Source organism: Emydura macquarii, unplaced genomic scaffold, assembly GCF_026122565.2.
Source record: "Emydura macquarii macquarii isolate MOO-44397 ecotype Brisbane River unplaced genomic scaffold, CSIRO-AGI_Emac_v2 contig_2205, whole genome shotgun sequence".
NCBI lineage: Eukaryota > Metazoa > Chordata > Testudines > Chelidae > Emydura > Emydura macquarii.
The window spans coordinates 37,817,162-37,840,222 of NW_027132342.1; the positions used below are offsets into that span (position 1 = coordinate 37,817,162).

The following is a 23,061-nucleotide window of genomic DNA, read 5'->3' on the forward strand; positions in this document are numbered from 1 at the left end:
CTGGGCCCGGCTGCACGGGGGAGGGGCACAAACATTGTCAAGCCTCTCCCTGCCGAGCCGGGAACTTATTTTTTCATAAAAGGAAACAACTCCCCCGCCGCGGGGGTCGGGGGCTGGCGGGAAATACCCGCAGCGCGAGCCTCGGCCGTCGGTTTAAAATAGCGCGTGGCTGACCCCGCCCCCCACGTTAACGGCGGCAGCTCGCTCGTGGCGAGTCCCAGCCTCCAGGACGGGAGCGCGGCGACACGACGGGACCAACAGCGGGACCGTCCTGCGGCGGCCGGCTGCAGAACGTGCAGGCAGGGGGCGGGGCTCCCAGGTCCGCGTGCGTGTCTGTGCCCGCCCAGGGCCGCGCCCGAGGCGCCAACCAGGCCCGGGCGCGCTCGCTCCAGCTCGAGCGAGGCGCGCCCACCAGCCCTCGCTCCCGCGAAAAGCTCAGGCGAGGCGCCGGCCGGGGCCGGCCGCGCGTGACGAACTGGAAAAAACGGCAGCGCGCCCCGCCCCGCCCCTTCCGCAGAGAGGGGCGGGGCACTGCGGCTTTGATCCCGCCTTTGAGTGTGGCACGTTATCCCGTCCCAGCGTGATGACGTCACGTCGTTGCCCTAGAAGACCGCGACCAGTGGCGGGCGAGTGCGCCCGGCGAGCCGTTTCCATGGCGTCCGCGGCGTCCCTGGACTTGGGGCGGCTGGTGCAGCAGGCCGAGGCGCTGGCGAGCGCGGTACGGGGCGCGCTCGGGCCGCGCGGGGGGCACGTGCTGCTGACCCGGCCCACGGGAGAGACGCTGCTCACGCGGGACGGGAGGCGCGTGCTGGAGCTGCTGAGCCTGGAACCGCCCACGGCCAGGTAACCCCGGCCCGCTCCGGGGCCGCCTGAGCCGCCGCCGCCGCTTCAAGGGGGTCCGGGTTTCAGTCGCGGGTGTCTGCAGAGCGTCCCCTCCCCGACCTGAGCGGGCCGGACCCGGGGAGCGTCCGGGGTTCCCGAGCCGCAGCCGGTCCCTGAAACTGGGGCGTCCCTCCTCTTCTCCAGCCCACGGCGGTAGCCAGGCGGCAGCGGCGGAGTGGTGGCGACTGGTCCCCTCCTGACGCAGCAGCCGGGACGGGAGGCAGTGAGGAGAGAAATCAGTGGAGCGAGGGACCGCTGCTCGCCCTGGGCGGAGGCAGCAGCTTCTCCCTTCCAGCAGCTCCGGCGCTTAGTTACACCCTTATCACATACCCAGCTTCATCCTCCCTCCTCCCCCAGCCAGATTCTGATGGGAAAGAGAGAACAGCCCCCCTCGGGGAGAGAGGTCCAGAGCCAGGATCCTCACCCTTCACAGCACTTGAGGGCAAGGATGGAGGAGAGTTGGCTGCTCCCTAGGATGCTGTCCTCTCTGGATGTCCTTGGTGTCTGCCTGCCTCTTTCTTATCTCTTTCCACCTTTGGTGTATCTTTCAAGCCCCCGGGGCGACCCTTTCCATGTGTAAAAATGACAGCTGTGCTCAGTCACAAGTGGTTAGCATTAGCTGTTGAAAAGTGTACAGCTGAAACACCTCTTTATTAATAAATTGAAGCTATTGATTAAAATGTGTTGATTAAACCCAGCCTTAATTTACTTTGTTTTTCTTTTCCTACCAGAATGATGGTAGCTTGTGTCTCCATGCACCACAGCATGACTGGAGATGGTGCTAAAACATTCATTATCTTACTAGCCAAATTACTCAGAGGACTTCAAGCAATTCTTGATAAAAGAGAGGGTTCTCCATTTTGTGAGGGTATTCAAAGGCGAGAGAGACATCAAAGAAGTCACAGTCTGAAGCAAATTTCTCAGTCTCTTATGATATTTCAGACTCACATATTGGACCACATCATGGCACAAGATCTAAGAAAACATTTTCTTTCTGCTTTTTCTAGTTGGGAAGCAGAGATAAGTAGGGACAAAATGGAGTCAATATTAGAAGCTTACTTTTGTGGAAGAATAGGAAATAGCAATCAGAAGCTTCTTTCCCAACTGAGTTGTGATTTCTATTACAAGTGTATGCCTTTCAAAAACGGTAGAAATGAAATGCTAAATTTGATGAATGAATATTTTGTAGAATTGCATTTTGCTGTAACAGGCCTTCCTGTTTCAAATTCCAGGATCTTAGAGGGACTTGTTCTTCACAGAGATTTTGGTATGTATTGTCCAGCAGATGGTGACATAAGAATGTTAATTGTAACAGAATCAATCCACTCTGCTCTTTCAGCCTCTGGTTTAGAGTTTGTTGTAAATTCAGAAGTTCAGTATCAAGCTTCCCAAATCTGGATTACAAAAAGAACAGAAGCTATAATGAAGCACTTGCAGGACAACAATATAAAAGTGTTACTGTCAAGTGTGAAACAACATGAAATAGTTATTTACTATGCAAAAATAAGTGGTATATCTGTTGTAGAGTGTTTATCGTCAGAAGAAATCTCTCTTCTCTGCAAGATCACGGGTATCTCACCTTTTATGCTTACTTGGGACAATATACATAGTGAGATCACTGAAACCATGATAGCAAAATTTTGTTGCCCTCTCGTACTCGGCTCCAAGAGATATGTTCATCTTGGTTTGACCAACACATATGCCTTTCAGCCTCACTGTGTAATCTTTTGTGGACCAGTGCATGGTGTCACTGAGCAGCATGCCTCCGCTTTTCATGGAGTATTTAAAATGTTACAGCAACTATTTAAAACAGTTGATCTGAGTGACCGATGTGAAGCACAATCTGAAAACCCAAATAATAGTTCAAAAGCTGTACATTGTAGTTGGCAGCAGTCAGCTACCCAACAAAAACTCATAATGGAGAATATTTCTTATAATGGGGGGAAGCTCAGTGACCAACAACTGAAAACATGTATGGCTGAAACAGAAAAACAGTTTATAGACTCTTTATGGGTAGGTGAAAATCCATCGTGTACTCAAACAGATGTGCAAAAATCCTCAAACCTTGCCATGCCCACTGAAGAACTAGAGAGTGATTTTATGTTTTCAGCTTTAATTGACAGAGGTAGCTCTTTAAGAGAGTTACAGAAACTGCCACTGAAATGCAAACATCCAAGTGAAATGTGGGTAAAGAATAAGAGTGAGCCTGTTGTCAACAAACATGGGATTCATAACGAAGCTGTGACAGCAATAGAAAATGCCAGTACATCAGTCGTGTCCAAACAGCTAATCTTTGCTAAGGACTTTGAGGAAGCAGGCAATCATATAGTTCCATTAAACTATGAGAAGAATTATAAATACACAGTCCAAAGTTATACCAACTTGGTCATACAAGCAGGATCAGTTTTGCCAGTAGGAGGTAACTTTGAGATCCTGTTACATTATTATCTCCATTCCTATGCAAAACAATGCCAACAACCAAAAATTACTCTTATTTCTACTGTAATTGCTGATGCATTGCTAAGCATTCCAAAAATCCTTTGCAGGACAATGAACAAGAATAGTTTTACTCAGGTTTATTTCAAAGCCACTACTGCACTTCAAACTAACCAGCAGCTGCCCATGAATCAACAAGGACTAGAATCAGTGTATTGTAAATATCAGTTATTGGTTTCTGTTCTTCATTGTGTTACAAAGCTTCTCAGTATTGACTTGATAATTGGTATTCGGAGACTTCCTCAAAAGACTGAGGATAATGATTCAGAAGATGATTTGTGAAAACAACTTTTTTGTTTTTCCTATGTGTTCTGGTCAAGTCTGAATGCCCAAGGCTCAGTGTGAGGGCAAATACATCCTACAACGATCTGATGTGCCCTCTTCTAACAAAGAGGGAAGAAAAAGCAGATCATTGCAGGTTTTAATGGTGTTGAACTCAGCAAAGCAATTTCTGTTAATTTATCAAGCAGGTTTCAAACACAAATAAATGTAATAGTATGCATTTCAGTGAAATTGATTCTTAGTGCCCTGTGCATCATATTATGGAGGGTCTTCCACAAGTCTCTGCCCAATGGTGAATCTCACCTCATTTTTCAAGTTTAAATATTTATGCAAATTAGGTGTGTTTTGCTTCCCCTGGCAAGTTACCCATGTGATATGTACCACCAAAACTTTGCAAAGCTGAAAAAGTAGGTTTAACAATTGTTTTAAAAGTCAAAATTTCTCTGTAATTTATTGACCATAAGGAGTTGAATAAATATGATTTTAAACACTATGTTGTGTTTTCATATATATTTTTCCTCTTTTTTCTGTCCACTGTATTCTTATAATTCTTTTCACATCAATACTTTCACTGTTAAGACAGCCAACAGTAGGCTTTAGGCCGCTGTAGTATATTCCTGTAAAGAACTGTCTGATGGAATATGAGATCTTGAATTTTTATTCTTCTAATAATTTTGATCAAAATAACAATAGTAGGAAGTAAATCCACATTCTGATTGGCCAACGTTTGAACTGACAAATTACTTTTACATGATATTCACAGCTCTCAATATTTTTAGCTATTCTGGTTCAAGACCTTGTGTTCCTATAAAAATGAGCTGAATGCACAAGAGATTTCCACAGGCTATGCAGATACACTACTAAACATATTTTCAAACTGTTGATCTTCAGGCATCGTGTCCTAAAATTTACTTGAAGGTTAGTCTTAACTTGATGCCTTAATTTACCTGTTATTTTTTAACTGTCTACTATAGTAAAATTTTGTCTGCTGTGTGATGCATGGGAGAAAGAGAATACTGAGTAATGAGCAGCTGCACTGGGGGAAGTTATCATATTTGTATCCCTAGTAGTAGTAGTAGATATTTAATACCACTATCAAGAGGGATTTTATAATCCGTTTTTTATTTGAAGTAACATGGGAAACAAAGATCATATGTTGTAAACAAATACTTTTCTCTATCTTGTCAATAGCTAATTACATGGTCAAAACTGAATGAAACGTTTCTTCGAGTACTTATGTCCATTCCATGTTAGGTATATGCATGCCACGTGCACAATTGCCATAGATTTTTCCCTTAGTGATATCCATTAGACCAGCTCTAGTGCCCTATGAAGCTGCACATTCATCTGCCATTATAATGGGCGCTGCCAGCCATGCACCCCTCTGAGTTCCTTCTTACCTCCTGTGATGGTTGCTGGAATGACCCTTCTTGCTTCAGCAAGGTTTCCTTCCCAATGGTTTTTGGACTCTAACTCTTTGTAATTAGTATCAGTATACATAATGTAAATAGATAGTTCCTGTCATCAAGGGACTCCTCCCTAGGGACCGGGCCTGCCCCAGTCCCTGGGCTTCAAATCTTATGCCTCCTGTGGCAAACCTATGCCTGTAGGTGACCTGCACTTCAGCTGTTTGAAGTGCTTGGGGGAAACTCATGTGAAGGACGAGGCTGGGTCTGGTGGGACTTCAGACCCTGCATTAAAAAAGACAGAGACATTGGGTTGAAGGCTATTCTCACGGAAGCCTCCCTCGAAGCAAAGCCACTCTGATTCAGGGCCGAGCACTTCAGCATCAATGCAAGTGTGACTAGATAGCAAGTGTGAAAAATTGGGGTGGGGGGTAATAGGCACCTATGTAAGAAAAAGCTCCGAATATCAGCATTGTCCCTATAAAATCAGGACATCTGGTCACCGTAGTCAGTGCAAAACACTCCTCCGGCACCAAGCTCTTCCTGGCGCTGTTCACCATCTCCACTGCCGAGGAAGAAGTACAAAAAGCAGTGCACTGATGCAGAAGCAAGACAAGTGGAGGAAAGGCATCATAGTTAGACCCACACTGGGCCATTCTTCCACTCCTGGGCCCGTGATGCCACTAGCATCATGCCCCCTGCTGCTTCTCTCTTGAAAGGTCACCTTCCTAGTGGTGATCACCTTGCCCAGAAGGGTCTCTGAAATCAAGGCCCTTACATCAGAACCGCCTTACACAGTGTTCTTCAAGGACAAGGTCCAACTGCACTCCATCCGGCCTTCCTGACAAAGGTGGTGTCACAATTCCATAACAACCAGGCCATTTTCCTGCCAATCTTCTTCCTGAAGCCTCACAAGAATTCTGTGGAACAGCAGCTTCACTCATTGATCATTAGGCGTGTCCTCACCTTTTACATTGAGAGGACTAAACCTGTCCACAAAACTTGGATTCTGTATATTAACCTGGTACTAGATTACTAAAACAACCTTACGGGTATGCAGGTTCCTACATACCTTGTGGCGAACTGGCCCACAACTTTGGTGAAGGGTGTCTGAAATCTGCAGCACTCTGAAGCTTCCACAGAATAAATCATTTACATTTTAAAGTTTGAGTTTTTATTAAGTATGAAAATTAGGGATACAATCAGGACTTTATCCCCTGGTGTTATTTATGTTTATATTCAATTTATTTTACGCTGTTGGCACATTTTCAGTGTCAATATACCACAAACTTTTGTATAGATAAAGCAAAATTGTACTGTAGAGTATGAAGGATTTGATGGCTGGATAGGAAAGTAGTTAGGATTGCTGGCACTTGGGAAAGCAGTTTGGGATTAACTCATTACCTGTCATTTGCCCCATAAGGTAAAATGATTTAGATTATGCTGTTCTTATCGTGGTTAAAGCAGTCAGGCTACCTAAGAAGTTGGCAAAGCTGATGTGAGGTGTAAATATTCAGTCTCTGTATACAAAAATTGTATGGGAGAATTTTCAAAATAGAATGATATACCATATAATTATAGTAAAATATTTCTTCACAGTTTCTTTTCCCCAAATCTGACCTGCTTTATTATGTCTCTCACCACTGAAGGCCTGTTAAGTTGGGTGTTTGAATTTTACCCACTTTCCTTCCCTTAGTTTGGGAGCCGTCTTTTTTTTTTTTTTTTTTTTCCACTTTTGAACTACTAATTACCTGTCATTTCTATACAGTTGAGAGCATTGCACTCATTTTGTGAAGAAGAAAGGGATATGACTCTTCCAAGAAGAACACCAGTTCTGCTTCCTGGATTGACCACTGTGGGGCACTTATTCAGCATATTACTATTTCATTTTCAACCCTGGTCCAAATGATTTATGATAATATTGTACCTGTGTTCCACAGGCTCAGGGAAAGAGAGAAAGGCATTAGTCTAGTCTTCTGGGATGCCACCAGGTTCACCTACTGATCTGACTCTTTCCATAGTAGGATCCTCTACATCCAAGATCTGTGGTTCTCAACCTTGTTCATATTGTGACCCCCATGTTAGAATAGAAAAAAGTTTTGGGACTTACCCCTCCTGTCTAATCATAAAGGCAAGGTGGTTGTGACCTTTCATGTCCTAGATCATTGTTTCTCAACCTTTATGATGCCAGGGACCGGCTTACTCCAGCTTCCTGCCTTCCTAAATTGTGTCAGAGAGGTCTCAGGGATTGATGCCAGTCCACGGAGTGGTTGTTGAGAAACACTGTCCTAGATCTCTAGTGCATCTCTGCTGATATTTTCTCCCTCTTGAAGCTTCTCTACAGGGAAGTGCATGCACATTTTTAAGCGCTATAATTAGTGCCTTACCAAATTCACAGTCCATTCCAGTCAATTTCACAGCTAAGGATTTGAAAATTGGTCAATTTCATGATTTCAGATGCTTTCATCTAAAATTTCAGTGTTGTAACCGTGGGGGTCCTGTCCCAAAATGGGGCTGGAGCGGGTCGCAAACCTGTTGTAGGGGGGTGGCAGAATTGCTGCCCTCACTTCTGTGCTGCCTTCAGAGATCCACCCCAGAACTTCCTGCAGCAGGAGTAGGTACTGGAGATGTGTCTGATCTCCCCCATGCTGCTGGGAGTGCCCCAGCCTGGCTGGGACTAGCAGCTAGAGGCTCCTGGTTGGGGCACTTCCAGCAGCACAGGGGAGATCAGATTTCATGGGGAAGGGCCAGTTTCATGGTCTGTGATGTGTTTTGCATGGCCATGAAATTTGGTAGTGCTCTAGCTATAATATGCATCGGTAGATGACATTCACTTCTGCATACATGTGACTTCTTAAAAAAATATGTGGAAGTGTTTTAGCCATATATCAAGTAGGATGGTAACAAACAAAGGCCACATTTTGAAAATCTGGCTCATAAAGTAAGTCCGGGAACTGAAACTGCATCTCTTGTAGTCAACAGAATCAGAATAAGATGGGCTTTTTAGACTGGCAATGATTCTATTTTTCAATGTTACTGTTTGGGAGTTGTCCCAGTCTTAACACATTCATGGATGGTATTCAACATACTTCTCGCTATGTTGACATGCAATCTCAGGTCTCTTTTGTGTGATAAACTGGCCCAGGTCCTCTAGCCCTCTTGGCAGCCATGGCCATATAGGATTGCTAATGGGGACAGATTTCTATGTGGATTACCATTCCACTGTGTGATGACTTATAAACTTACTAAATGACTTGACGGCATTGTTACTTTAATGCTGGGGGCTTTTTCGCCCCCTTTCTTCCTGGAGCAATTAATGCACAAAGAAGTTTGTCATGCTTGGAAAGGCTGATGGCTAGAAATTTGACTCATTATGAAAAAGTGTTACTGGTCTGGTGAATGGTAAGCACCAAGTGGAAGTTCTCACTAAGAAAGATATCACAGTGAAAATTCTGCTCTTTTTGTTCGATGGAAAAAAAATAAGGTGCCTACAATGGTGGCTGTGCAAAGATCTGGAGTATCTGAGCTAAGGAAGCTTTAGAAATGCTTCATTAACTCCCCAGGCCGATGTCCATTGTATATGCTTTATTAATAAAAGCTCAATCTGGGAAGGGGATTTATCACAACCCTTCAGACTCCCAATGACAGATCATGTTATGTAATGTTACAAGTGCCTCTGGATCTCAGGTTATGTTCAATACAACAAAGATTTTATTCAAAATGTACTGGGTGCCATAGAGGTTGCGCAAGATAAGGCTTTATCACTGGACATTTTTGGCACAATAATAAAGAAAAAGATGCTGATGCATATACTGTGGAACTGTTCAACAGTCAAGCAACTGTGGAAAGAAATGAACATAAGCTAAAATGGCATTTGACTCCAACAGCCAAAGCCTTCTGAAAATTATATCCTAGGATACTTACCTGCTAAACCGGGCTTAATTCCATCACAAAGACTTTGGTTTTTGAGGGTTACAGTGATCACCAAATGGATGATTTAAGAATGGCCAATCACCAAATGGATGATTGCAGAGTAGCTCTATGTCCAGAATAGAACAGAGAATAGAACCTGTCTGTGTTGCGACCAAAGAAAGAATAGCTCACCGCTGTAGACCAGTGATGTGAATTAGAAGAAATTTGGACCCTGTTTCTACATACATTTGAATTAAAAACCTTGACTGCTTGAAGAATGCCAGACGTCCATTCCACCTAACCTCCCCTCCTTTTCTCTCCCCTAGTCCATTACTTCCCTCTTCTGCACTCTCCACCCTATTCATGCTTGTCTTCTATTTTTATTACTGTAGCCCCCATCCAAATGTGATGTTTGTGTAGTATTGTCATGTACTTGTGCAGCTTTGACAAGATGTAAAATTACATAACTCAGCAAAGTAAAGTGTACAGTATTCGGGAACATATACAAGCTGTAACTTGGCTTCCTTTCTGTATTTTGTATTGTCTGTTTCTTTACAAAAATCAGTAAAATATTAATCACAAAAAAAAGTGGAAACTCTCACTTTTAGTACTCGTAATTAGCAAGTTTATTTGTGTTCATGTTTTAATATGTTTAAATCTAAGGTATATTTGCCTGTAAAGGTGGACTTTTGATCATATTTAATATAGATGCTGTCAAATATATTCATTTTTGACAAGACCACCTTAAGAGAAAGCAGAGTGGTAAATGAGAGTGCTATCTTTGTTACACTAGAAATACTATATAGCTGTTCAGTACTAAACAGTCTCTGTATTAAAAGTCAAGGTGCATAACAAGGGATTTGTATTGTTCTACTATTATCTTTATAACATGCCCTTTCAGTGTCCCCATAATTTATTAATCAGGGGACCCCAACGAAGCCAAATTCACCTCTTGCATGTAAGTAGGTACAACCCCGTGAATTGGAATAGAATTGTATCCATCTTCATCTGTGGTGAATTTGGCTTTTATTACCTGAGCAACAAGGTTGTTAATAAAGGCAGAGACAATAATTTTCTGTCTGCTAAATGTATTTATATAGCATTTCAAGGTTAATCAGACCCATTTCTAGCATCTTTTTAGGTAAGTTTCTGGACAACTATTTATTAGATTGGGCAAAAATGTTAATATATTAAATAAAGAGATGTTTGTGTTGGCTGAGTTAGCTGCTCTTCAATTCTAACAAATTCAATATATTTGTTATGATTAAGAATGAAGTCAGAGTGCTAGTGGTATTTGCCATACCGGCTATATGTAGGTAGATAAAAATCAACAAGATCTTGTTTGAGTTTATAAAATGTAGCTCATGAAATGTGTTGGCTATCGCTAACATGATTAAGACATTTGGGTAGCAATTTATATAAGGCAACATTTATATTCCTCGGTTAATGACTATAAAAATGAACTTTCTGTGCTATGAATATAGATATAATTTTCCTGTGACTTGAAACCAGTGATTATTTTTAGGAATAATTAGGGCATTTTAAAACTAAACATAATTAGCAGCAACTGTGAAGTTGCTTTAATATAGGATTATATGCTTGCTCTATAATTCAAAAAGAAAAGAAGACCAGACTATGGAAATTGTGCTAACATCTGTGATCAATCTGGAGGGGACAGTGTTAAATAGTACATTATTTGGTTTAAAACATTGATGGCAAAAAGAATACAAAATAGTTCTACTACAGAAAATGCTGGTTCAGCAGCCAATTTATCCCTCATGAAATCATCAGCAGATAAGATAACTGCTGCAGTGACGCTCTTATTCAGTGTAGGATTAAGGACACATTAGTAACATTGCATCGCATGTGGCTTCATCCTACACTGCCTGCAGAAAAGCCCCCTGTACACCATTATAATATTTCCATTGAGAGGTGTTTTAAAAATATTGTCTCTACCAGAGGAAACCGTAACTTGATCCCTTATGCTGAGAATTGCTATTAACAAATCCAGCATGACACTCTCTCTCTTTGCATAATAATAATGATAAGGTTTAGAAACTGACCTACATTTTAGTAGTAGTCATTTTCCAGATGAGCATCAGATTAAACATTATTTTAAAACAAGTAACTGTACAGCATAAACATATGGCAGGATTTTACTGCATTGGGGAGGAAAAGCCATATTTGAGTTTTGTCCAGAGAGATTTTAACATTAATTGTTATATATCTAGTAGCATTCATGAAGATTATGTTTAGGCTTTAAGGGCAATGAAAATCATTATTGAGAGTAGTGAAACTGTACGGAGAGATTTTGGCAGACCAGCAAAATGCCTGGACCTCTACCGATAATTAGAATATCGATTATCATGCTTATTGCCAAAAGCAACTAAATCTGTAGGTCTTAGCAGACCTCTGCAACGGCCTTAGCATATCAAAGCAAGAAGCCGGGAGAAGAGGGGAGGGGAGGGGAGTGCCAACCCTGTGTTCTTCCTGATAAGATCTCTGTTGAAATTGCTGAGGTATGTATTTTGGAAAAACAGGAAGCTTATTTATATCTGTCCTTTGGGATGTGTTTGTCAGGGCTCTCAAGACATGCTGACTTGTTTTTGGGGAAACCTCTTGCATAAACTTTGAAGCTGTTTGTTTAAGTTTTTGTATTGACATGTTATTGTTATACTAACCTAAAAAATGAGAGAGAGTATGGGGTGGGTGGATTCTTCAGGGACGTTCCTGAACACAGTTTAGGGTCCCCAACGGCAGCTGGAAGACTGATCGGACGGCTGTCGTCATACTACTCAGCCACACCAAGCTTCAGAAATTAATTAATTTTTTGGTATGTTTTACTAACCTGTTGCGGGTGTGTGTAAGTGCTTAAGACTAAATAAAGTGCAGCTTTAAGTGAAGGCACTCTTGTATTGTAATGTTGTGCCAGCCATCTATCGGTCGAACAGCTGTGTCTCCATTAATTTATTTCCTGACACCACCTGGCACAGAGTGAAGTTACTAAGAGCTTTGGGTTGAAAGAACCCTGGGTAACAGACCATGTTCATGATGAAAATGTGTATAGGATCCTTTTCATAACAATATAAATATTAACTCAGTCCCTTAAACACACAAGCTATATGGGAAATAGTAGTATATTGCTGTGAAAGTTTTGATATATAATTGATTTCCAGTCTATTAGAAGGGTGTTTTATAAATCAGTTGTTGGGTTTTGGAAGGTTCTGTTTTTTTCTCCTAACGAACTAACTGTGAAGGCAAAATCTACTTCTTGAGGGCCTGATCCTGCAGCTGTGCTGCCATTCTACATCTTAATGCAGAGCAGCTGCATAAATAGTAAACTGTCTAAACCTGAAGGAGTTTCAGCCTTTATCTTGATTTTTCCAGTGTTGACTGGTCGAAGCAGGTCTGTTTCAGTATAACTTGTTATTCAGAGTGTAAAATATAACCGTGTGAGCCACTTTTTAAAATGTTCAGATGATGTAATCTTATGAGACTTTTGTTCTTATAATTGAAAAAAATTGAGATTCCCAGCAATTTATTTCAATATTATAAGTCAGAGTGGTAGAACTGCTTATTCGTAAGGTTGTCCAACATTTTCCATTATAAGACCCTGTTTTCAGTTGCTTATAATTTTGCCAAAATTTCTATTTGAGTTGAATTTTTCCATGCTGGGTATCTGTTTCAGGCTTGCTTATTTGTTCCGTTTCAACCAAAATGTTTTAGCTGTTTCTGAGAATGAGGCTAGGGAAAAACATATTGTGTTGCCCATGTTAAAATTATTGTGACCTTTGAGAAGATGTATTCCCCCATGCTTTGGGGCTGAGACTTGAAATTTGGCAGGAGGTGACCTTTGACAGGGAGGTGTCTTTATCAATCCCTTGAAATCTGCCCAAATCTGGCTTATCTTTATAATACTTTGAAAAAATGCAGTTTACATGTACTCAGTAGAGACTTACTAGACTTTCACAGCTAAAATATCTGAAGATTGTCTGGAGCCAGGATGGGGGAAGAGGGATACTGAATGGGTGTTAAGGTGGTTTAAAGCTTGTGTCTGTCAGCAACAGAAGTTGATCCAATAAAGATATTATCTCACCCAACTTGTCTTTCTAACTTTCTGTGAGTGACACAGTTACAACACCACGGCATACTAATAACTATATGTTGCATCAGATGCTTCCAGTCTACAATTTTAAATCATCAGTCTCCTTTTTCAGGTGACTCTCTGATCACTCTCATCATGTGATCAGTCCCCTACCATATGATTCACTGCCTAGTTCCCAGCCCACCTGGGTATATTGGTTTTTCTGAGAGGGGAACCAGCTCTTTGTCGAAGAGGCTTCCATGTGAACAGAGGATCCATCAAGGTTTAACAGCCTTCCATTATTACCTTTGTATTATTACTATTGTCACGCTGGCTAGGTTGGGGGTGTGGGGCATTTATTATATGTTTTAGCATCAATACATCAGAATCATAGTAATTCATGTGAGATATGCCATGTCAGGTACTGTTAGAAAGGCTATAATGTGCTAAGTAAGATGATGATGATGATGTTCATGTGTTATATGTGTAATGGAAGTTATGGATATGTTTGATATATCTGTATTTCAAATTGTGCTGTGTCTGGGCGATACCCCAGACAGGATGGCTGCAGCAATAGCCTGCTTAATGGCCCATTAAGGAAATTCACAGGTACAGTGGGCCCAAGGGGAGAAGCCAGGGATATACCTGATGAGTCACCAGGATTTACTCATGTGACTCTGGACTCCATTTTATTCCTGTAAAATTCCACAAGCAGCATGGCAAAGGCCAAGGGACATAAAAGGCAGCTGCCCAGGATCCATTTTGTCTTTCAGTCTGTCTTCACTTACCTCTGGATCAACTCATCTACTGAAGCTGTGAAACAAAGGACTGAGACCCATCCAGGTACTGGATGTATACCAGAGGGACTAAACAAGCCTGCAAACTCCACAATTCTACTGGAAACCTGATATATATGGACATTCAAATCAATTGTATGTGTCTGATTGCTTGAATCACTTAAAATTTCTCTTATAGTTTGTTTCTTTCTTTTATAATAAACCTTTAGTTTTAGTTACTAAAGGATGGGCTGGCAGCGTGGTATTTTGGGTACGATCTAAACTTATATTGATCTGGTCCTGTGGCTGACCCTTTTGGGTCAGGAGAAACCTTTTTGGTAAAGAGCATAGAGTTTTAAATAACTGGTCTCTTTACTGGACCTAGTGGCTGATTGGGAGCCGGAGACTGAAATGCAGTAAAGAGGGCTATGTATATTTTTATTTTGGCTTCTTGATAACCAGTGTGGGGAATCAGAATAATTGTTTGTGTCTGGTTGGGAAGTCTGACTTCAGTGTCACCCACCAGTGCTGGGAGAATCCGCTCTCCTTTTACAGCCTGCCCTGACCCTGGCATTTTCAGGTGGTTACCCTAGGCACAGACGGGTCACGACTACCCCTTCGAATTTCAGTTCAGCATGCAAGTAAAAAGTCAATTGAGACGACAGATGAGCCCCACTTTCAAAATGGAGTTTGTAGTGTGACAATACAGAGAGATCATAATCTTAAACTGGAATTTATAAATGAAACAGAGAGAGATTCTCCTGGTTATCACAAAAGGCTTGAGGGTTATGTCATATTTTATTAATGTCTTGGATGCCAGACTTTAGCTTGACTTATACCGTCACCCATCTGTTCACATATACTCTGATTACAAATTATTTGCACAGTATGGGAATGGGTTAATGAATACAGCACTACAGTAGTATTAGTTTTGAAGAAGGTGAATGGTGGGGAATTTTGAAACCCATGAGCATTGTGAAATGAAGTGTTAAAAACCCTGAGTGAGGATAGCTGGAACATCCTAAAAATGTTATTTATTTTATTTAGAGGTATTTTTGTGATGGCTGTCTGATCGAAGTATATTAGCATGGTGTCTATATTATTCCTTCGCAGTTACTGGTATAATCAGTATAATTAAAGTACAACAAGCAAATTCTAGTGAAAGAAAAATATAAGGAACAGTAACTAGCCAGTATTGCAAACTTCTCCAAGAATCATTCTCAAATACGACAGAGGGAATGTGATTCAGTCGTAAGTGTAGGACACTGGGATTAAGACTCCAGAGTTCTACAGTTGGCATGCCACTGATTTACTGTATCACCAATTTTCAAAAGTGTTCCCCAATTTTGGATACCTCAGTGCTAAAGTTCCTAACTTTAGGCTCTAGATTTCTAGGTTCTCAGTTTGGCCCTAGCTGTCTCAAGTCTGGAGTCCAAAAAAAACTGAGACAACCCAAAGTTAGTGGCATGTGACACTTTGGTCCTTGATCTTTGTGCCTCAATTTTCCTATTCACTGTAGTATAGGAAAAAGTACTTCGGAAATCTATATAGTAGGGACTCTCCCTCCAGTCCTTCATTCCATGATACCTTGCAACATAACTAACCATAGAAAAGACAGCAGCATGAGAAGCTCTTCCTTTTCTTTGGATGCAGCCATATACTTGATTCATCATCTTTCCTGGAGCCATTAACCAGCTTTTGAATGCTAAGCAACTCAGAACAAACTGTAACTAGAATATCTGGCATAAACAAACATCTAGTAAGAACACCCCCATCTGTTATTCTATGTGCTTGCAATGGTAGAGAAACATAAACAGTTTTACACTAGAATCTCCCTTCTGTGTCTTTGTGTTCAGAAGAGCACTCTGGTACAAAGATGATATGTGATTTGGGGGTGGGGGAGAAAGACTTCTTTACAAGTGTTAGGAGAAGCTGCCATGTCTAGACTACAGCAGTGGATCTATTTCTGTGGTTCATGGACCACCAGGGATCCGTGGAGTCTTTCTCAAAGAGCTGCAGAGAGAAATCAAGCTGGACGGGACTATGCTGTTGGGCAGGGAAATCAGACCATGAAAGGATTTTTCTCTTGCAAGGTGTTCTATGGAGTGAAATAGTTGGAGAAGCACTAGTCTGGAAGAAAGAACAATGGATGCTGCAAAGAAAACATGGATCCAGTTTTTTATTAATATCCTTAAGATATCCTAGGGAACGTTTGTTAATTATCTTTATTATTTTATTCCATACATTTCACTGCCTCCCCCTCGGAAACTTAAAGAACTCAACTTTAAGAATTGTTAGGCAATGGAACAAGTTGCCAAGAGGGAGACAGTGAAATTTCAGCCATTGAAGGTACTCAAGGTGAGCCTAGTCACCCAAATATTTGTGTAACTATCATGTTTCAAGAGGGATGAGTAATGAGAGAGCCATTCAATTCTGCCATTCTGACTCCAACAAGTAGTACCTCACTGCAAAAGAAGGTTGACTAAAATCCTAAGAAAGCAATGAAATCAATGGGCCTGCTTGCATAGGGAGGTGCTATCCAGCCTTAGTCAAGGTGGCAGAATCAAACTCTTAATATTTGTCCAGCTTAAATGTTTTATAGTTAATGTACAGTAGTTGTGAAGCAGCTTAACATTCACTTAAGAAAGCTATAAATATTTGTATAAACTTTCTATTCAATATAAATTCTTATGTCACCTTAATTACTGTAGTATTTGAGCACCTTCTCGTAGTGTATTAAGCAGCCTGACTAATATTCATCATGTGGTTCATTCTCTCAGTCATCCTCTCCACGGGGAGAATTGTGTGAGCAGTGTAGGGTTTTGTTTTGGTAGGGTTTTCTTTTTCATGCATTCGTATTTGATTCTGCAATCCTCTGATACAGGAAATGTCTTCTTCCCTGGGGGGTATTGATAAAATATGTCTGGTCTCCAGTTTTCAAATGGAAATGCATAAGGCATACAGTTTGGAGTTAAATGTTAGTTCTTAGCCCTATAAATGTATGGAATAAAATAAATAATCCATGCAGAGGACTCACTGCATCAGTCTCAGGGTATGGACCTTATAAAACCAAAACAAAGTCCTTTTTGTATTGACGTGAGAATTTGCATGTGCTATTTTTAGGAGTCCTTTTCCTTATTTTAAACTAAGTGTGCCATGTCTCAGTTTTATGATTTACATTTATCTTGTTTAGGAGCAACCTAATAGAATGTAACATATGTCCTAAAAATATGATAGTCCCATACTTTGAACATTCATCTCTCCACAAAGGGTGCAAATTCCTCCTAAGTTGTTTCACTTGAATGTATTATTTATTTGTATTGTGTTTGTGTCTAGTGGTCCTGTTTGGGGGTTAGGGGTCCCTTGGAGAGGGCACTGTACATACATACAATGGAAAAAATGGTCCCCGCCAAAAAGATCTTATGAGCTAGGACTCCAGCCTTATAACTGATAATGTGAGGGCAAACTGCTGTGCCCCGCAGAGCCCATTGAACTCTTTGGAGTTCTTTATGGGTGTAGTGGTCCACCCACATACTCTCAAATGCAGGATCAGATCCCAAGTGCTCCTAACCAGACCTGCTCATTAAAGATTTTTCTCCTGCACCATCTACATCACTATTACCTTATGCCTTAATAAAAGCAGAAAATTGGAGTTCAGTTGAATGTATACTACTTTATGTGAAGAGAGCTAGTAGATGGGAAGTCACTCCCAATTTCCCAGTGGCATATACTCAGAACTGTATTTCCCTGCAAGAAAATTTTCTCCAGCTGGAGAAGTGTCATGAGCTGCTACACACTGTGTGTATGTGCTGCTGTCATATTCAATTCAGTTATAACCCCTTCTACTGTAGTCTGGCTATAAATAGTCTGGATAGTGTAGCCTGGTCTGATACCCAGAATCTTTAAAACTGGTTGTGGAAGTCATATGAAAGGCCATCAGCCCTTCCCTCTTCTTTTGGTATAGCCATATGCTTGATTCATCATCATTACTCTGTGTGGAGGACTGGTTTTTGAATGACTCCTTAATCTGGTTTAAATGAATAGTTTTAGGACTATACTCTTCAGCTTCAATCTGCCATTGGGATTTCATTTAATTGGGGAGAAAATTTAGGCTGTTAATTGAGTATCTGTGGAATCGTGTCGTCTTCCACTTTGTGATATGAATAAATCTTATATAGTAGAAACTCGGAGTTACGAACACCAGCGTTATAAACTGACTGGTCAACCACAGAACTTATTTGGAATCGGAAGTATGCAGTCAGGCAGCAGCAGAGATATCCCCCCCCCCCCCCCCCCCCCAAAAAAAAAAAAAAAGTGACTACAGTACAGTGCTGTGTTAGATGTAAACTACTAAAATAATAAAGGGAAAATGTTTTTTTTTTTTTTTTTTTTTAAAGATTTGTCATGGTAAGGACATTTTCTGTGTTGTTTCATTTAAATTAAGATGGTTAAAAGAAGTATTTTTCTTCTGCATAGTAAATTTTGAAAGCTCTATTAAGTCAATGTTCAGTTGTAAACTTTTGAAAGAATAACCATAATGTTTTGTTCAGAGTTACAAAAAACCTCTATTTCCGAGGTGTTTGTAACTCTGAGGTTCTACTCTAGATGTAAAGACTGTTAAATACTTTGTGGATGTCATATTACTACAATATGCTCATGTGTTAGTCTTCAGCACATCTGGGGTTTGTGTGATTGTGACACCCTGTGTCTAAAAACAACACCCCCAAAACCCTATATTCACCAATGTCATGTAAATATGATACGTTTTGTACAAAGTATGCCTTGTTTGGTATTATTTTACAAGTTTTGATCTGCTAAACATTAATATCCTGTTGCATTGTATGTGCTACCATAGTGTGTGAAGTTATAAAATATTATGGTAAATGCTACTAGAACATGTTGTGAGGTGAGAACCACCTAAACCAGCTTTTCAGGTACAACAGTGAAGTGGCCAAATGTGCTAATGGGCCACCCAGGAAAGAATCCACACCCAGGAATTGCTTACAATGAAGGCTTCCCTGTAGGCCACACATTCGCAATGGGGTTGCTTGACCAATGAGAAGCATCTGCCACGTCACATGCATTAACTTTTCTAGTAAACTGAAACAGACTGTAAAAAGAGGAGTGTGACATCATCACATGGCCCCACTCCCATTCAACTGAACCACCTGAAGAATCATCTGGAAGACAAAAGGACTTTGAAAGGGGGAAGGGGAGTCCCAGGCAGATAAGGTTGCCCAGCCTGAGTTTAATAAACTGCTTGAACCAGCTAATGAGAGTGAGACATTGCTAATTCATGAACTTATTAGTGTGTAGAACTTAGACTGCGACCTTCTGTTTATTTCATTTGGTAACTTCTTTTAATCTCTTTACATTTGCTGTTAACTGAGGAGCAAGGCCCCAGAGCATTACAGGTTCTTCAACTCGCCTCATCTATCATAGGCTTAATACAAATAGTAGAAGTACAAATGATAAAGGTGCAAAACAATAACACATTTATTGAAGAACATAAAAAAGGACACTCTATAACTAACTCCAAAGAAAAACCCTTTGCCAGTCAACTAGACCCCCAACGTAAAAGGTAAGTAGATAAACAGACTTGAAATGTCACCCCTTTTCCTTCTCAGGTGGTGACAGTCCAGATACGACCAGTGGACGGGGCAGAAACAATCTCCCCAGAACAGGAACTACGATCAGGTAAAGCACGTCTTGTTTTCTCTTCTCCACAAGCCAGGACCTTCAGGCAAACACTGGACTGCTGTTTAGGTGATGGATGGCCTCTGTGCACACTATCTTAATATAGAGTTAATGGGTGTCTGCAAAAACAGGCAGCACTAGCTGAAGGGCAGGGCTTCTATTTATTGATGCTGATTACTGGGCAGATTTCTATTTTTCCCACTCTTTTCTTTGCACCTGTCCCTTTGGATGATGCCCTCAGCACCACTATTTTACGCACATGGCACTACAAAGGTGCTCATGGCCTGCTAGTCTGATGCACTGGGCACCAGAAAACCGTACTCAGTGATCGTTGCTAGGCAGATTTTATGATAAAAGCAGTAACTAGAGTTCAAACCATAGAACTGTAATAAAGAGAACTGGGATACAAAGGCTAAAATAAGAATGTCTGTCTACATTGCCACTTATAATCACTTAAAATCTATTTATCTGTAGTTAATAAACTTGTTTAATGTTTTATCTTAACCAGTGTGTTTTTGAGTGAAGTGTTTAGACAAACCGCTCAGTAAAAAAAGCTGGAAGCACATTCCTTCCACTTTGAGGGAAGGGTGGCCTGGCTAATCATCTCCACTGGCCAGGCTTTTTGACCAGGGTGGAGGTGTGGTCCTGTGGTAAGGAGCCACTGGGAGTTTCTCTATTGTTTGTTTGTGAGTGGCTGGAAAGCATTCTTTCAACTAAGTGTCTGGTGTCTGGTGCCACCTGCTGTTGAGTTGGGTGACAACAGGGTCTGGAGAGGCTTTTTGGGGGTCACCACTAGTGTAAGGTGGAGGGCTCACCCCAAGTTAAATAGCTGATAAGGTTGCCCAGCGGTTCCACAGCTCCTAGACTGTTCTCCAGGAGTTCTGCATACTATCATAGCAATATAATAAACATCAGCTGAGAATGTTTTCCAATTCTACTGTGGCTACCAAACTTGAATGGCCTTTCAGAAACGTTTTGTGTTTTGGAAGCCTTTCTCTCTCTCCTGCACCTCTCTATTCCCTGTGGAACATAGGGCCTTCATCATTGACTGCCATCCTTTCCAGTCTCCTAATGCAGTCTTAGCTTCTTCTGTCATTTTGATAACTTTCAATTCTGCTTCATCGCTTCTTGCCCTGGGGGTTTTATTCCCATGCCTGTCTTGTTATGTTGTTCAGGCCTGTCCTCCACGTATGTCCTAGCCATCTCCATTTTTGTTCTATAATTTCCTGTCCTGTCGCTTTCTGTTTCATCATCCTCTGGAGTTCTTTGTTTCTGTGTTTTTTTTCTGGTCATCTGATATTGAGGATTTGTTTAAGGCAGCTGTTTATGAAAACTTGGAGTTTAGATAGTATGGTCTTACTAAGTCTTCAAGTTTCAGAACCATATAGTAAGACCAACTTCACAATAGTGTAAAATATTCAAAGTTTCATTTGGAGGGCAAGATTTCTGTTTCTTCAGATCAGTTTTAGAGTTACAGACTGCATTTCTGGCTTTAATGTCTTCAGCTGTTCCACCTGTTATATGTTGGCAGCATTGTGAGTACATGAAATATTGGATTTCTTCTGTGTCTGTCCCAGAAAGTATTGTGGTGTTTGTGTTTCTTGATTCTCATGGTTTTAGTTTTCTAGGTGTCGATTTTTAACCCTGTTAATTGTACAAAGGCCTGGAGATAATTTGTTTTGACTTACATGTCTCTATGGGTATGGGATTACAAGCTGATGTTAGCTACAAAGTCAAGGTCCTCTAACATCGTGTGAAAGTCCATTGTATGCCCTTCGGATGTTCTATGGTCTTCCTCATAATCCAATCCACTACAAGTAAAAAGATCATGGCTGATATAGAAATCCTTGGCCGGCTCCCCTTAGTAACTGCAAATGGCTTAGTCAGTTTGCTGTTATATATTATGTGGCATGTCGTATTTTCACAGAGGCTCTGAATCAGTGGTTTTCAACCTTTCCAGACCACTGTACCCCTTTCAGGAGCCTGATTTGTTTTGCATACCTCCAAATTTCATCTCACTTAAAAACTACTTGTTTGCAAAATCAGACATAAAAATACAAAAGTGTCACAGCACACTGTTACTGAAAAAATGCTTACTTTCTCATTTTTACCATATAATTATAACATAAATCAATTGGAATATAAATATTGTACTTAAATTTCAGTGGTATAGTATATAGAGCAGGATAAAAAAGTCATTATATGAAATTTTAGTTTGTACTGACTTCCCTAGTGCTTTTTATGTAGTCTATTGTAAAACTAGCAAATATCGTGGTGAGTTGATGTACCCCCTGGAAGAGCTTTATATACCCCTTCATACTCCTGCATACCCCTGGTTGAGAACCACTGCTCTGAATGATATCACAAATTTCTGAGAGATTCCATAGAGGCATAGCACCTTCCATAAAACTGTTCTAGCCACTGTCTCTAAGGTTTTTTGCAAATCTATAAAGTTCATATAAAACTGTGACTGTCATTCAATTGACAGTTCTGTGATGATACTTAGGTCTTACTAATTGATCTATACATGATTTCTCCTTTCTGAGCTCTGCCTGTTCTTGTAACTTTGATACCACTTTCTTTATTATGTGTAAATTCCTTACTTGGGATAGGCAGCAATTGAATGCCTCACGATATAACCCTTTGTCCACGCATTTCTCTTTTGTAAGAGGTCTATCCAAATGCCTACTGTGTTCTTCAAGTCTGCCTTAAGAACCTCTTTTGGAATTTTATCCTTCCACTTTTTAACCGATTGACTGTCTTCTCTCTTTCTACCTGGGTGATGGTCCTAGTTCAACATCCAGATCTTCCTCTATGTCTGGGTGATTCACCACTGACTTGCCATTGAGTAGTTGACTACAATCCTGCCTCCATATATTTAATTGTTCTGATGTATTTGTTGTTAAGTTGCCCTTGTTCTCTTGAACTGGTCTGTTGGTATTTATTTTTCTTCCTAACAACTGTCTAATGAAGTCTTCATGTCTCTTTGTGCTGCTGTGTTCTGTGCATTTGTTGCCATTTTGTCTATAAATTCTTGTTTGTCTTTCCTGGAGTCACTGTGTCTGTGTTCTTGTTTGATTTTGTTCTTTTCATTTTGTGTTTTTCTTCTATTTTTTGCCATATATGCTCAGGCAACATTCATTGTGATGTTTCATCCTGAAATTCCAGTATTGCTTCACAATTTAGTGAAAGTTTCCTTTGCTACTTTCCATGTGCCTTCTACTGTTCCATCATCTTCATCTTCAAGCACCTGGTATCTATTTGCCAGAACAATCCTAAACTCTTGTGTTGTCATCTCTTTTAGCTTGCTGATATTATAATGTGAGGATCTCTTATTTGTTCTTATTTTTATTCTCAATTTAGCTACTGTTACCCAGGGTTTTCAGAACTCAAGGCAATGGTAACTTAATCGTTTTTCTCTCCAGGTGGTGTCAGGAATAAATCAATGGGGACACAGCTCTTCCATCTGACAAATGATTGATACAAATAAGAGTACTTTCATTTAAAACTACTTTTTTATTAGGTC

At 40.8% G+C, this 23,061-nt stretch overlaps 1 protein-coding gene across 1 annotated transcript; it reads left to right on the forward strand.

Annotated features, from left to right (window-relative positions):
* The first annotated feature begins 631 nt into the window (after positions 1-631).
* Positions 632-4,150, forward strand: BBS10 (Bardet-Biedl syndrome 10). Its single transcript, XM_067559104.1, has 2 exons — positions 632-843; positions 1,614-4,150. Exons 1-2 carry the CDS (start codon positions 653-655, stop codon positions 3,658-3,660), a joined length of 2,238 nt encoding a protein of 745 aa, XP_067415205.1. The 5' UTR covers positions 632-652; the 3' UTR covers positions 3,661-4,150.
* Positions 4,151-23,061: the final 18,911 nt, after the last annotated feature.